The 12,532-nt window shown below is 44.7% G+C and overlaps 1 protein-coding gene across 1 annotated transcript in view; it reads right to left on the bottom strand.

Moving 5' to 3' along the window:
• LOC126299569 (rab-like protein 6) overlaps positions 1-12,532 on the bottom strand; it is a 177,977-nt gene that overhangs the window by 122,495 nt on the left and 42,950 nt on the right. The window contains exon 3 of the mRNA XM_049991568.1: positions 7,237-7,343. Coding sequence (XP_049847525.1) covers positions 7,237-7,343 — 107 coding nt within the window. The remainder of the gene's footprint in view (positions 1-7,236; positions 7,344-12,532) is intronic.

Raw genomic sequence — 12,532 nt, 5'->3', positions numbered from 1 at the left:
ACCTGAATTTGAGAAAGAGGGTGCGAAGGTTGTGCAAGTGTTCCTTCGTGCTGCGGCCCGTGACAATTATGACGTCCAGGTAATTAATACAATGAGGGATTGTCGACGTGACGTGCTCAAGATAACGCTGGATATTCTGAAGGCCAACCGCTGGTATTGGTAAAGGCCAAACAGGGTGTTGACAACTGCCAGGCGTTTGGACTCCTCATGAAAAGGTATATCTGATGATAAGCCTCCGAAAGATCGATTTTCGAAAAATATTGGCCTCCTGCTATGGCGGAGAACAATTCATCAGCCCGAGGCAAAGGATAGGTGTCCACCACGAATTGGGAATTAATGGTGGCTTTGACATCGCCACGAAGACGTAATTTTCCCGATGGTTTCCTGACAATAACGAGGGGCGAAGCCCACTCACTAGAAGAAATGGGAAGAACGACCCCTAGGGCTGTCAGCTGGTCTAGCTCTTCTTTTACCTGAGGGTGGAGAGCCGAGGGGATCTGCTTCGCACGTAGAAAACGCGGGCGAGCCGACGCCTTCAACGTTAAGTGAGCTTCAAAGTCTGAAACACGCCCCAGGCCCTCCTCAAAGATATCCGGAAAGTCAGAGAACAAAGATTCTAATGATTGATAGAGAACGTCTTCGGAGACCAACTGTATGGTGCCAGTGATAGAAAACCTGAAAGCTTGAAAGGCATCCAAGCCAAAAAGGTTAGCGGAGCTCGCATCACTGACAACAATAAAAGTAATAGGCCGAGTGACTGATTTGTAAGTCACGTTGGTAGTGAATTGACCCAGTAGAGGAATGAACTGTTTACCATAACTGTGGAGACACCGGTAAACTGGCGCCAACGGGGGCGACCCAAGGTCGGAGTAAGTTTGTGCTTTCAACAAAGAAACTGCCGCGCCCGTATAGACTTGCAGTTGTAATCGGTGTGATCGAACTGACACCTCGATAAAGAGTTTGTTGGCCGATGTGTCGAGAGCCTGGCCCGATGAAACTTCCTGAATGTCAATGTCCATGTCCTCTGTAACTGCTTCCTTCGATTCTTTCGAGGCTGAGTGGCAAACTTTAGCAATGCATCATTTTTTATTACATTTGCGACAAACAGCCCAACGCTGGGGGCACTCCGAACAATCGTGATGTATATAGCACGACGCATATTACGGTAATTGGGGCCGGCGGCCGGAACTCTATTTACGCGCCGTGCGGGAGCGGCCGTAACTTCCAGATTGTACCACTCGCACGTCGTCCACCCCAGACGCAGTGGACTGGGCCACGCCGCCCTGCACCGCCGTGACGTCGCACCACGCTTCCAATTGTTGACCGGCGGCATGAGAGACCTCATACGATTGAGCAATGAACAGGACTTCTTCGAGGGAAGGGTCTTCTAACTGCAGGGCCGAACACACAATGACGTTGCGCACCATAATGTGGGCATACGACTCTCATGACTGCTCCGTGACAAAATGACACTTGCGACTAAGACCGTGCAGGGTAGCGGCCCACACCCGGTAAGACTGATGGGGCTGCTTCTTGCATTTATAGAACTCCACCCTAGCCGCCACAACATGCGTGCGGCGGTGATAATATGAAGACAGTAATGAACACAAGGCTTCAAAAAACAAGAACGAGGGTTCCTGCAACGGCGCTAGCTGCCGCAAAACTTGATACAGCGAGGGAGATATCAAAGACAAGAAAAGAGCACGACATACCTCCACATCGGCAAGATGAAACGCTTGGAAATGCTGCCGAAGGCGATGTTCATACGCATCTCAATGCTCCGCCGTCTCGTCATACGGGGAAAAGGGAGGAGGGAACGGCGCTGGAGCAGATGGCGTGGAGAGCAACACCGGAAGCACTTGTTTCATGGTGGCCATGAGTTCTGTCTGCTGCTCAACCAAAACCTGCACTAAATCCTCCATGCCGCGGATAAGCTGCAAAACCAAAACAACGACGCAACACGCGAAAGAACGACCCTACTCATCGCCAATTGTGTAGAAACATGGTTGACGTTTTACGTCGCACTTCAGAGTAGACCAGGAACTGTCTCATAGGCATGCCCGATGTGAACTGACTGGGCACAGCCCGTGCTGCCTGAGTTGTTGTTGTTGTTGTTGTTGTTGTTGTTGTTCCACTGGCAGAGGTCGCGGCCGAATTCTCGCATGCCCTCTGGTGGACGGGACTCTATTTGCGGCAACTACCGTCCGTGACATGCCGTGCCGATGTGCGCCTCCCGCGATCTTTCTGGTGGCTACTGCAGTTCCGGAAATGTTTCTGCTCTGGTTTTACAGGAAGTGTTGGTACTGAGTTTTGGGGGATGTTGTAAGTTGAAAAGGTTGGCTAGGTAGGGTCTTGGTGCAATGAGAGGTTCACAAGTAGGAAGACTGTGGGTAAGACAGGGCTTAGATACTGGCACCCCAAGGTGGCAGTAGGATGTCAGTAGGCTGGATAACTTATGGAGATGGAGTCCGGAATGCTCATCCAGGTGCTGGAGAGGAATGGATTTTATTTCAGAGATGTGATGTACATAGTAGGGATTGCACAGTAGTTGTAACTTGTGGGGGGAGCAGAGGTGGTTCTGGGATGCCAGTGCCATGGAGATGTATTTTTTTGCAATACGAGGTTTGTGAGGGCCACAGACTGGCAGAATTTGTAAATGTGAAGGTCATTGTGAAAGGAGGGGTAGAATCCAGAGAAATGAATTTTTATAGTTAAGTCACTGGGCTGTCTTAGGCAGCATTTAAGGAACTGGTTGTGGGACTGAAATTTAGCCAGGGAAAGGGATATTTTCTGAACTGGTGTAGAAATCTGGAGCAGGGGCCACTGTGGAAAGGATGGCATTGGGGAAATAGTAATGATATGGAAATGGGAAAATGAAAGCGTTAGTTGGTTGTGAGGGGAGCTGGACAAGAGTAAAAATGTGTAAGAATATGTATAGGCACATAAAAACATGCACAACTATGTAAAAATATGCACAAATACATAAAAACACAAACAAATATGCACAAATACATAAAAAGATGAACAAATATACAAAAATATTAAAAAATGTGTGTAGCTATGTAAAAATACACACAAATACGTAAGAAATGTACAAAATCATGGAAGAAAAGGTGTGGAATGATGTATGGGTGTATGCGCATGTAGGGATGAGAGAAGAGAGGGGGAAGGGGGCTGGTTATGTCGAGGTTGACAAGTTTGTGTGGCACATGTAGGTGTCAAAAATAAACTGCAAAAATACATTACGATGAGGAAGGATCATCAATAGGAATAACTATAATTATCAGTGAGAATTTGGGGCATATCTGCAATGGGAACACTTCTTTGTCATCCATCCCTCCAACTGAAGACAACCTAATCCCAATACTGAACCCTATCTCTCCCAGTTCATACTACCGTCTAACCTTGATCCTCACCACCCCCAACCCCCCACCCCACTAACTATCCACTCACCCCTGATCACCATCAAAGAATTCAAGAATACGTTGCCTCTAACTTGGGCTCGCCTATCATTTCCCAACAGAAGAAAATACATCCGTAAACAACCACAAAACAAATCTGGACGTAACCACCCAAGCCGCAAACAAAGATTCCACCCCTGTCATCATGAATTGCAGTGACTACCTTGAAGAAGGCCTCTGCCAATTATCTGATCTGACACCTATAAACTCTTCCACAGTCATCCCATCCCATCCCATCCCATCCCATCCCATCCCATACCTGCTTAAATCCTTAGGCTCTTCCCAGAACCTCTTCCTTCAATCCATTTCCCTTGTCACTCCTGTGACACCCCACACACTCACCTTCTACGTGCTCCCCAAAATCCACAAACCCAACAATCCTCAACACCCCATTGTAGCTGGTTATTGTGCCTTCAATAAAATACTTTCGGCCCTCCTTGACCAACACCTCCAACCAACTGCCTGGAATCTAGCCTCCCACATCAAAGATACCAACCACTTTCTTCACCAACTCTCCACCATCCCCACCACTTTATGGGTCATGTAGAGGAAACCTTCCTAGCCTCCAACAATGTCAAACCCCTGGTCTGGTTCAGGTTTACTGATGATACGTAGCAATACCTGCATCTTGACAGTTGCCATCCCTTCCACACCAAACAATTCCTTCCGTACAGCCTGGCTACCTGGGGACAGCATACCTGTAGTGACTCCCTTGTCCAATATGCTAAAGGTCTCACCAAGGCTTTCACAGACTCTATCCCCCAGAAGTAGTCTGCAAACAGATCTCCTGTGGCATTTTCTCACTCACCCACATTCCACCCACCACTCCCACAAACCGTCTACAAAGGGTTGCCCCCTTTCATCACCTAATACCTCCTTCACCTGGAACAGCTGAACCACATCCCTCATGAGGACTTTGGTTACCTATCATCATACCCTGAAATGAGGTAAAGCCTACCCAAGATACTTCCTACCCCTTCTAAAGTGATGTTCCATCACCCACCCAACTACTACAACATCCTAGTTCATTCCTATGCCACTCCCAAACCCTACCCCTTGCCACAGGAATCATATGCCTGTGGCAGACTAAGGTGCAAGACCTACCCAATTCACCCACCTAACACCTCTTACTACAGGCCTGTCACAGGCTTATTCCACCCAATCAGAGGCTGGGTCACAAGCAATCATGTCATATACCAGCTCCGCTCCAATCATTGCACAGCTTTTTATATTGGTATTACTAACAGCAAGTGGTCCACCACGATGAATGGCTGGCCACTGCCATACTGTGGCCCAGAGAATGGCTGACCACCCTGTGGTCTAACATACAGCTGTACATAACATGCTGGATTTCAGTCACTGCTTCACAGCCTGGGCCATATGGATCCTCCACTCCAACACCAGGTTTTCTGAAATGTGGAGGTGGAAGTTATCCTTAAAACATTCTCAGCTTCTGAAATGATCCCGGCCTCAATGTATGGTAAGAAACTGTCCCCACACCCCCTCCACCCAACAGTTTGCACCACCTCTGTCATATCACTTCCTCCCTATACACGTCCCCTCACCCTCATTGTGTGCCTCCCTCTGCAAACGCATCCACTTGTCTTTCCCTCTCCCTGTTCCTCTGCCCCTCCCCCCCTCCTTCCATCTTCCTCCCCCACAGCCTTCCGATGCTGCACCGGACAGTCTTGTCATGCCTCCATCTAGCCCCTCCACACACTGTCTGGCTGTGCTCTTCTGCTATCCCTCCCCATTCCCTGCCCCACAACAGATTGCTGCTTTTTTTTTTCCATTCTGGTCTGAGCTGCAGGCGACAGCAATCATGTTTGCTTGAGGTGTGCTGCTTGTGTGAATGTGTGTACATTTTTCTATCTGAAGAAAGCTTTGGCCAAAAGCCAATTGTGTAACAGTCTTTTCATTGTGTCTGTCTGTGACTCAATGTGTCATATTTATGGTGAGTAGCAGTCTATCCTTTTCCTAATATTGTTGATATTCCAACATGGAGCTTCCATTGTAGAATTATTAAACTGTCTATCCCTTTCTTTTCATTGTTGAGCTGTTTAAAAAGAATTAAGCATTATACATTTTCTGGCACACTTCCACATGCTATAGTAAATGTTCTTACATGTAGATTTGTTGAGTAATGTCAGTTTATTAGTGCCACACTCAAACATACAGATCTCATATGTGTGGGTACACGAAACAACATTATTTACGATAAAATAAGTCAGGGGTGTACTGCCAGTACACATTATTTCAGTGATCAATCCTGTTACCATTATTCAGTATCCTGATAAATTGTCCATCAAAAGCTCTGGAGATGCCTTTAATCTCGTACCCCCACACCTTCTGCCCGATGTCCCATCCCTGGCCTCCTCTCATAAATGCACCAGCATGCTGACCTCTGCTCCATCAATCCCAGGAGGTGGTTCCCTAGGTGTGCTACAAGGCTTGTTCTTTTTACAAATTAAACCAAGTGTGAAATCCAAAGCTTTACTAAGGTTTAGCCAGCACCACAGTTGATTAATTGCTTCCTAGTTCATATTTCAATATATAGCTTGATGATGCAACTGAACTCCATGCCATGTATTTCTGACAAACAATGTTGCACAACTATTGACTTGTTGGGCTGCATTAAATGAGTTTGCAAGTGACTTTCTCAGTAGCAGTCTTCGTCGTCGTGTAGTGCGTGTTGGATGTATGATTTGCCACATTAGCAGGGAATTTGATACTCCCAGTCCTTGCAAAGTGTAAGATCATCCTTGACACCCCAGTAATGCTTGGACCTTAATAAAGGGTTCAACAGAGTCTTAATATGATGTTTCATATCTGTATGTGCCATAAACTAGGGCACCACCGGGAAAAATAGGACAATTCCTTCAGAAACACCACAATAACAATGGATTTCATCTACTAAGACACATGCATTACTGGGGAGCATCAAAGACAGTCTTCCACTTCCCAGGCCAGGGTGTATCAAATTATCTGCTATTGTGGCAAATTGTACATCGGACAAACAATACACACTGTCAAAGAACAGTGCCAAGTACAGTACTTCAATGATGTATTCATTTAATGCACCCCAACAAGTCAGCAGTCACAGACGACTGTCTATTAGATAGACTTGACATGGAGTATAATTACACCAGACTCCTGGCTCCAACATCACATTTCTCTGACTACGTCATCAATCAGTTTGTTGAGATACGAACCAGGAACCAAATAATCAACCATGATGCTTGCTACAAGATCAGCAAACTGTTGGACTTCGTATTTATTTTAATTAAGTTAAAGAATTAGACTTTGAATAAGAATACAAAACTGACTCTTGGGATGAATTTAAATGTTGTTGCCACTAAACCAAGACATGCTGCAGGGAGTAAACCAAAGACAGAGCTCTGAGTGCTATGGCAGTCAGCATGCTGCCACAACTTTGAGCGTGGACTGCTGAGATATTACCATGGAGGACATGTGGGGAGAGGATACAAGTGCCCCCTGAGCTTTGAGATGGCAAATCTATCAACACTTGATGAAGGTGATAAATCAGGCACTGAAGTATTCTTCCTTTTGAACATCAACAACCATCCATACACCCATGCATTATTTTATCATGAAATCTGCCACGAGAAACAGAAGGACCAGTATTATTCATATTTCTCAGATACTTTCAAGATTCAGCAAACAGCTCATCATGAAATAACAGATGCTAAATAGTAGTCATTACTTTCCGACAGCAATATTAACAGATAGATGAACATATTTAAAGCAATCTTACCTGAATTTCTTCTGTAGGGATATATTCCTCTACAAATTTAAGGCCTTGAAGTCGTTTGAAAAGGCATGTTTTGCCAACATTTCTGTCACCCTTGATTATGATTTTCACTGCAACATTAGGAAGAAAGTGACATGAAATATATGGCATGAATTAAACTGTTGAAAGTGTTAGTTCCTCATTTAGCATAAAATACCTCCCACTGCTAGAGTGACATTTTCACCTGGCTGTTAGTTTTTATGCTTAATGAAGTATTCATTTAGGTGAATAGCCTGGCAGAAATGATGTTCTTTAAATTTTTTGAAGTTGTGGTGCCCATCCAGGAGAAGTCACCTCACATTTCTTTCACATTCACTAACAAAAAAAGTTAATATACACTCCTGGAAATGGAAAAAAGAACACATTGACACCGGTGTGTCAGACCCACCATACTTGCTCCGGACACTGCGAGAGGGCTGTACAAGCAATGATCACATGCACGGCACAGCGGACACACCAGGAACCGTGGTGTTGGCCGTCGAATGGCGCTAGCTGCGCAGCATTTGTGCACCGCCGCCATCAGTGTCAGCCAGTTTGCCGTGGCATACGGAGCTCCATCGCAGTCTTTAACACTGGTAGCATGCCGCAACAGCGTGGACGTGAACCGTATGTGCAGTTGACGGACTTTGAGCGAGGGCGTATAGTGGGCATGCGGGAGGCCGGGTGGACGTACCGCCGAATTGCTCAACATGTGGGGCATGAGGTCTCCACAGTACATCGATGTCGTTGCCAGTGGTCGGCGGAAGATGCACATGCCCGTCGACCTGGGACCGGACCGCAGCGACGCACGGATGCACGCCAAGACCGTAGGATCCTACGCAGTGCCGTAGGGGACCGCACCGCCACTTCCCAGCAACTTAGGGACACTGTTGCTCCTGGGGTATCGGCGAGGACCATTGGCAACCGTCTCCATGAAGCTGGGCTACGGTCCCGCACACCGTTAGGCCGTCTTCTGCTCATGCCCCAACATCGTGCAGCCCGCCTCCAGTGGTGTCGCGACAGGCGTGAATGGAGGGACGAATGGAGACGTGTCGTCTTCAGCGATGAGAGTCGCTTCTGCCTTGGTGCCAATGATGGTCGTATGCGTGTTTGGCGCCGTGCAGGTGAGCGCCACAATCAGGACTGCATACGACCGAGGCACACAGGGCCTACACCCAGCATCATGGTGTGGGGAGCGATCTCCTACACTGGCTGTACACCTCTGGTGATCGTCGAGGGGACACTGAATAGTGCACGGTACATCCAAACAGTCATCGAACCCATCGTTCTACCATTCCTAGACCGGCAAGGGAACTTGCTGTTCCAACAGGACAATGCACGTCCGCATGTATCCCGTGCCACCCAACGTGCTCTAGAAGGTGTAAGTCAACTACCCTGGCCAGCAAGATCTCCGGATCTGTCCCCCATTGAGCATGTTTGGGACTGGATGAAGCGTCATCTCACGCGGTCTGCACGTCCAGCACGAACGCTGGTCCAACTGAGGCGCCAGGTGGAAATGGCATGGCAAGTCGTTCCACAGGACTACATCCAGCATCTCTACGATCGTCTCCATGGGAGAATAGCAGCTGCATTGTTGCGAAAGGTGGATATACACTGTACTAGTGCCGGCATTGTGCATGCTCTGTTGCCTGTGTCTATGTGCCTGTGGTTCTGTCAGTGTGATCATGTGATGTATCTGACCCCAGGAATGTGTCAATAAAGTTTCCCCTTCCTGGGACAATGAATTCACGGTGTTCTTATTTCAATTTCCAGGAGTGTATTTTAACCATATCAACAACACAACAGACCCTGTACCAAATTTGGCATAATGACAAGCCTTCCATAATGCTATCTCTGTAATTTGTTTTCCAAGTGAGAACACCCTCTTAAGCCACATTCATACTGGGTGATTACAACAAAAGAGCAGCTGATGACATTTAGCTGGGGAAAATCAGTTCCAATTTTGGTCACCAGGTGCAAATCTAGCACTGTGAATGCAAAAACGACATACAGAAATGTTTTCATATGTTATGGATTAGGAATGAGGCATAGGCAGAAAATGTCAAAAAAGTGAGAAAGGTGTAATGTTGTTGATATTATTTAACACTGCTTACACAATTTGTTTGTTATGAGCAACAGAGGTGTCAATGAGATGCTCCATCCATAAAATGATGCGATAAACAGTTGCTCACAGCAGTTCTGGTGGAATCAGATGCCCTCAGATGAGGTAGAGAATGAACATGTGTCACATAAATGCATTCTTTTATATATCTCCAGAGCCAAAAGTCACATGGATTCAGATCAGATGATTCTGCAGGCTTTCATCTGGAAAACCCGTGGAGATAAAATGTTCGTGCATGGCTGCATTAAGCAGATCTTTCTCTGGATGAACAATGTGAGCTGTTGCCCCATCTTGCATGAAAGCACTGGTTTCCACACAGTTGCACTCTTCCAAAGCCAGAATCACATGCTCTATGAGATGGTCTCAATAACGTGCAGATATCACTGTGGTATCACATACTGATACCACCCTACTGGCATCTTTAAGTTGGCAATGGAATTGCAAGTTTCCATCAGATGCCGACAGCAGTCATGCAGGATCTAGCAGACCCAAGAGTGCACGCCCACTGAGCTATGACTCCAGTAGCTCCAGACTACGAGTATATAGGATTGCCAGTGGCAGCCTGACAACCTACTCACATTTGGTGCCTCTTCGCTACATGGTGCTATGCAGATGCCGCTTAGTCACAGTTCTGAAACCTTCATTTATGCTTAGTTCAGAGGGCCTCATCCTTGTTGACATTGTGATAGCTGCACTCTCTTTCTTGCTGCATTATTTGTATAATGAATCTTTGGACACATGGAGAAATACAATTTAAGTAACTTCTCTGTTTACTGTGTTAACTTATTCACTAATCATTTTTGATCCTGGCCAGCTTTCCTATTATGGCAGTTGCCACATCACACTATAGCCCACCTCTCCTTACCACTGGGCATGAGGTCATACAGAATAGTCACAATACACCTGACAGGCCGTCTGGGTGAATTATCTTCAAATAAGAATGGACCAAGAATAAAGGTATAAAGGTGCTTGTGAATCCACACTACCTAGTCAAGATACGGTAAATGCAGTGTCTCTTCGTGCACAACACACAGTTTAACAGTGCCCCAAATTCAGCAGTCTGTGTACTCTCCGCATCCTGTAGTATAAAATGTGTAATCACTTCACAGAATATTGCCTGCCCACATCAACAACTTTGATCCATGCCAGAAACCGAAGAGCAAATTCAGAACTTTGCTGTGGATCATGAGGTTTCAGTTGCTGCAACATGTGGATGTCTTATGAGTACCAGTGTAATACTGCCAATAACTTCCACTGGGATAGGACACTTTCCTCTTCCAGGTACCACACCAAGCTCCCCCCCCCCCCTTGTTTTCAAACTTCATTAACACCTTCTTTAAACTATGTAATGACATCAGGTGTCTCCTCAGACCTTTCAGTTGGTCATATTCTCTCAATGCAGCATTGTAATTGCAGCCATTTGAATGAAACAGTTTCACTAAAAGCGCAAGGACTTTCTTCTCAATAGCCATACTGTTCACTCATGTTATGGCTTGTCAAATGACAATGTGGACAGCATACCATCAAACAAACAGTATACAGCACTAGATTTGCACCTGGTGGCCAAAATTGGAAATAATTTTTTTTCCAGTGTATATCAGTGCCGCATTAACGCATTAGCATATCTACTAAGTTTCAATGCCATATCATAATTACAGCCCACAAAGGATCTCCATGAGTAGCTGCACTTTAATTATGACCACCCCATATTTGACATATCAGTGTATCAACAATATACTACAATTTTTTTCTACTACACCTTTCCTAGAGAAATGTAAAAATCTAGTACACTTACTTTCTGAACAGGCCTAACTTACTTTCACAGATTTCATTACTTTATCCACAGTTTATTTTATGTAATTGTACCAAAACCCTGTCTAATTATACCACTGCACAACATAGAAATGCTTGAATTTCACAGATTACAAATTCTGCTCATTTTGTTTGCAGCATACAAACACAAACTTTGTTATCCCAGCGGAAAATTAATCAAGATAAATATAATTTACAAGGAATATCTATGAAAAAACTATATTTTTATCTTACTTTCACAGTGGTTTCTCAATAACTTATTTATGTTTACATAAAAATGTCGAGGAAACATAATGGCTTTAACTTCTACCTATACAATGAAGATGATAATTGTCCATGGCAACCAGTTTCTATCACCTATGAATAAAGGCAGCTGTGCTGATTAAATACGAAGTTTTTATTCACAACTCATGTTGGTTAAACACTGAAAAGCTGTTATTAATCAACAGTCACTCTTGGACATTATAGAAGCACATACTTAAATTATTCAAATATGTCATAAGCCACATGTCAAAAACTTTTTTTTATGAGCTGTATCACTTTCATTCACAAAGGGGTTTCTTAAAGATGAATAATCTTTTGTTGCTTCATATCGTTCACTAAAGCATCAAACCTGATTTACACTGAAACTGTAAATCATCATAGAAAGAGTGAAGCAGCATGGGCATAAACGAAACTCATCAGAAATATCTGAATCCCATTTTATCACTACTATTCAAGCTAATAACAGTCTTGGTGGTGGTGGTGGTGGTGATTAATACAAAAATCTCTCATGAAGATATTAAAACATGATGTTGAAATACCATATTTGTATGGAGCAATAATAGGCAGATATAGTAAGCAAGTCGGGGGTGGCAATATTAAAACAAAAGCATTTTTTACTGTGGTGAGATCTTTTCATAAAATTTCAATCTCCAGTTTTCTTCTCCAAAAGTGAAAATATTTTGCTGACTCCCACCTACATAGGGAGAAATGACTATCATGATACAATAAGAGAAATCAGAGCTTGCATGGAAAGATTTACGTGTTCATTCTTCCTACATGCTATTCAAGAATGGAACAGTTAAGAAAGAGTCTGTAAGTGGTCCTATGAACATCCTGCCAAGTACTTAAGAGTGACTTGCAGAGTAATCATGTAGATGTAGATGTACAGGTAATGATTCAAAGTACTGAGCGGAAAGAACAGGAAGCAAGTACTGAGCATGAAAAACCTGAACCCACAACATTTGTGTTTGCATTGCTAAACTTCGTCTGTACGGGTATAATAAACATTACAAACATGGTAGAGTAGTGTCACCAAACGCTATTTGTGCAACTAATTGAGTTTCAACACATTCCCATTTGGGG

Source organism: Schistocerca gregaria, chromosome X (assembly GCF_023897955.1).
Source record: "Schistocerca gregaria isolate iqSchGreg1 chromosome X, iqSchGreg1.2, whole genome shotgun sequence".
Taxonomy (NCBI): domain Eukaryota; kingdom Metazoa; phylum Arthropoda; class Insecta; order Orthoptera; family Acrididae; genus Schistocerca; species Schistocerca gregaria.
This window is presented reverse-complemented; position numbering and strand designations above follow the sequence as displayed.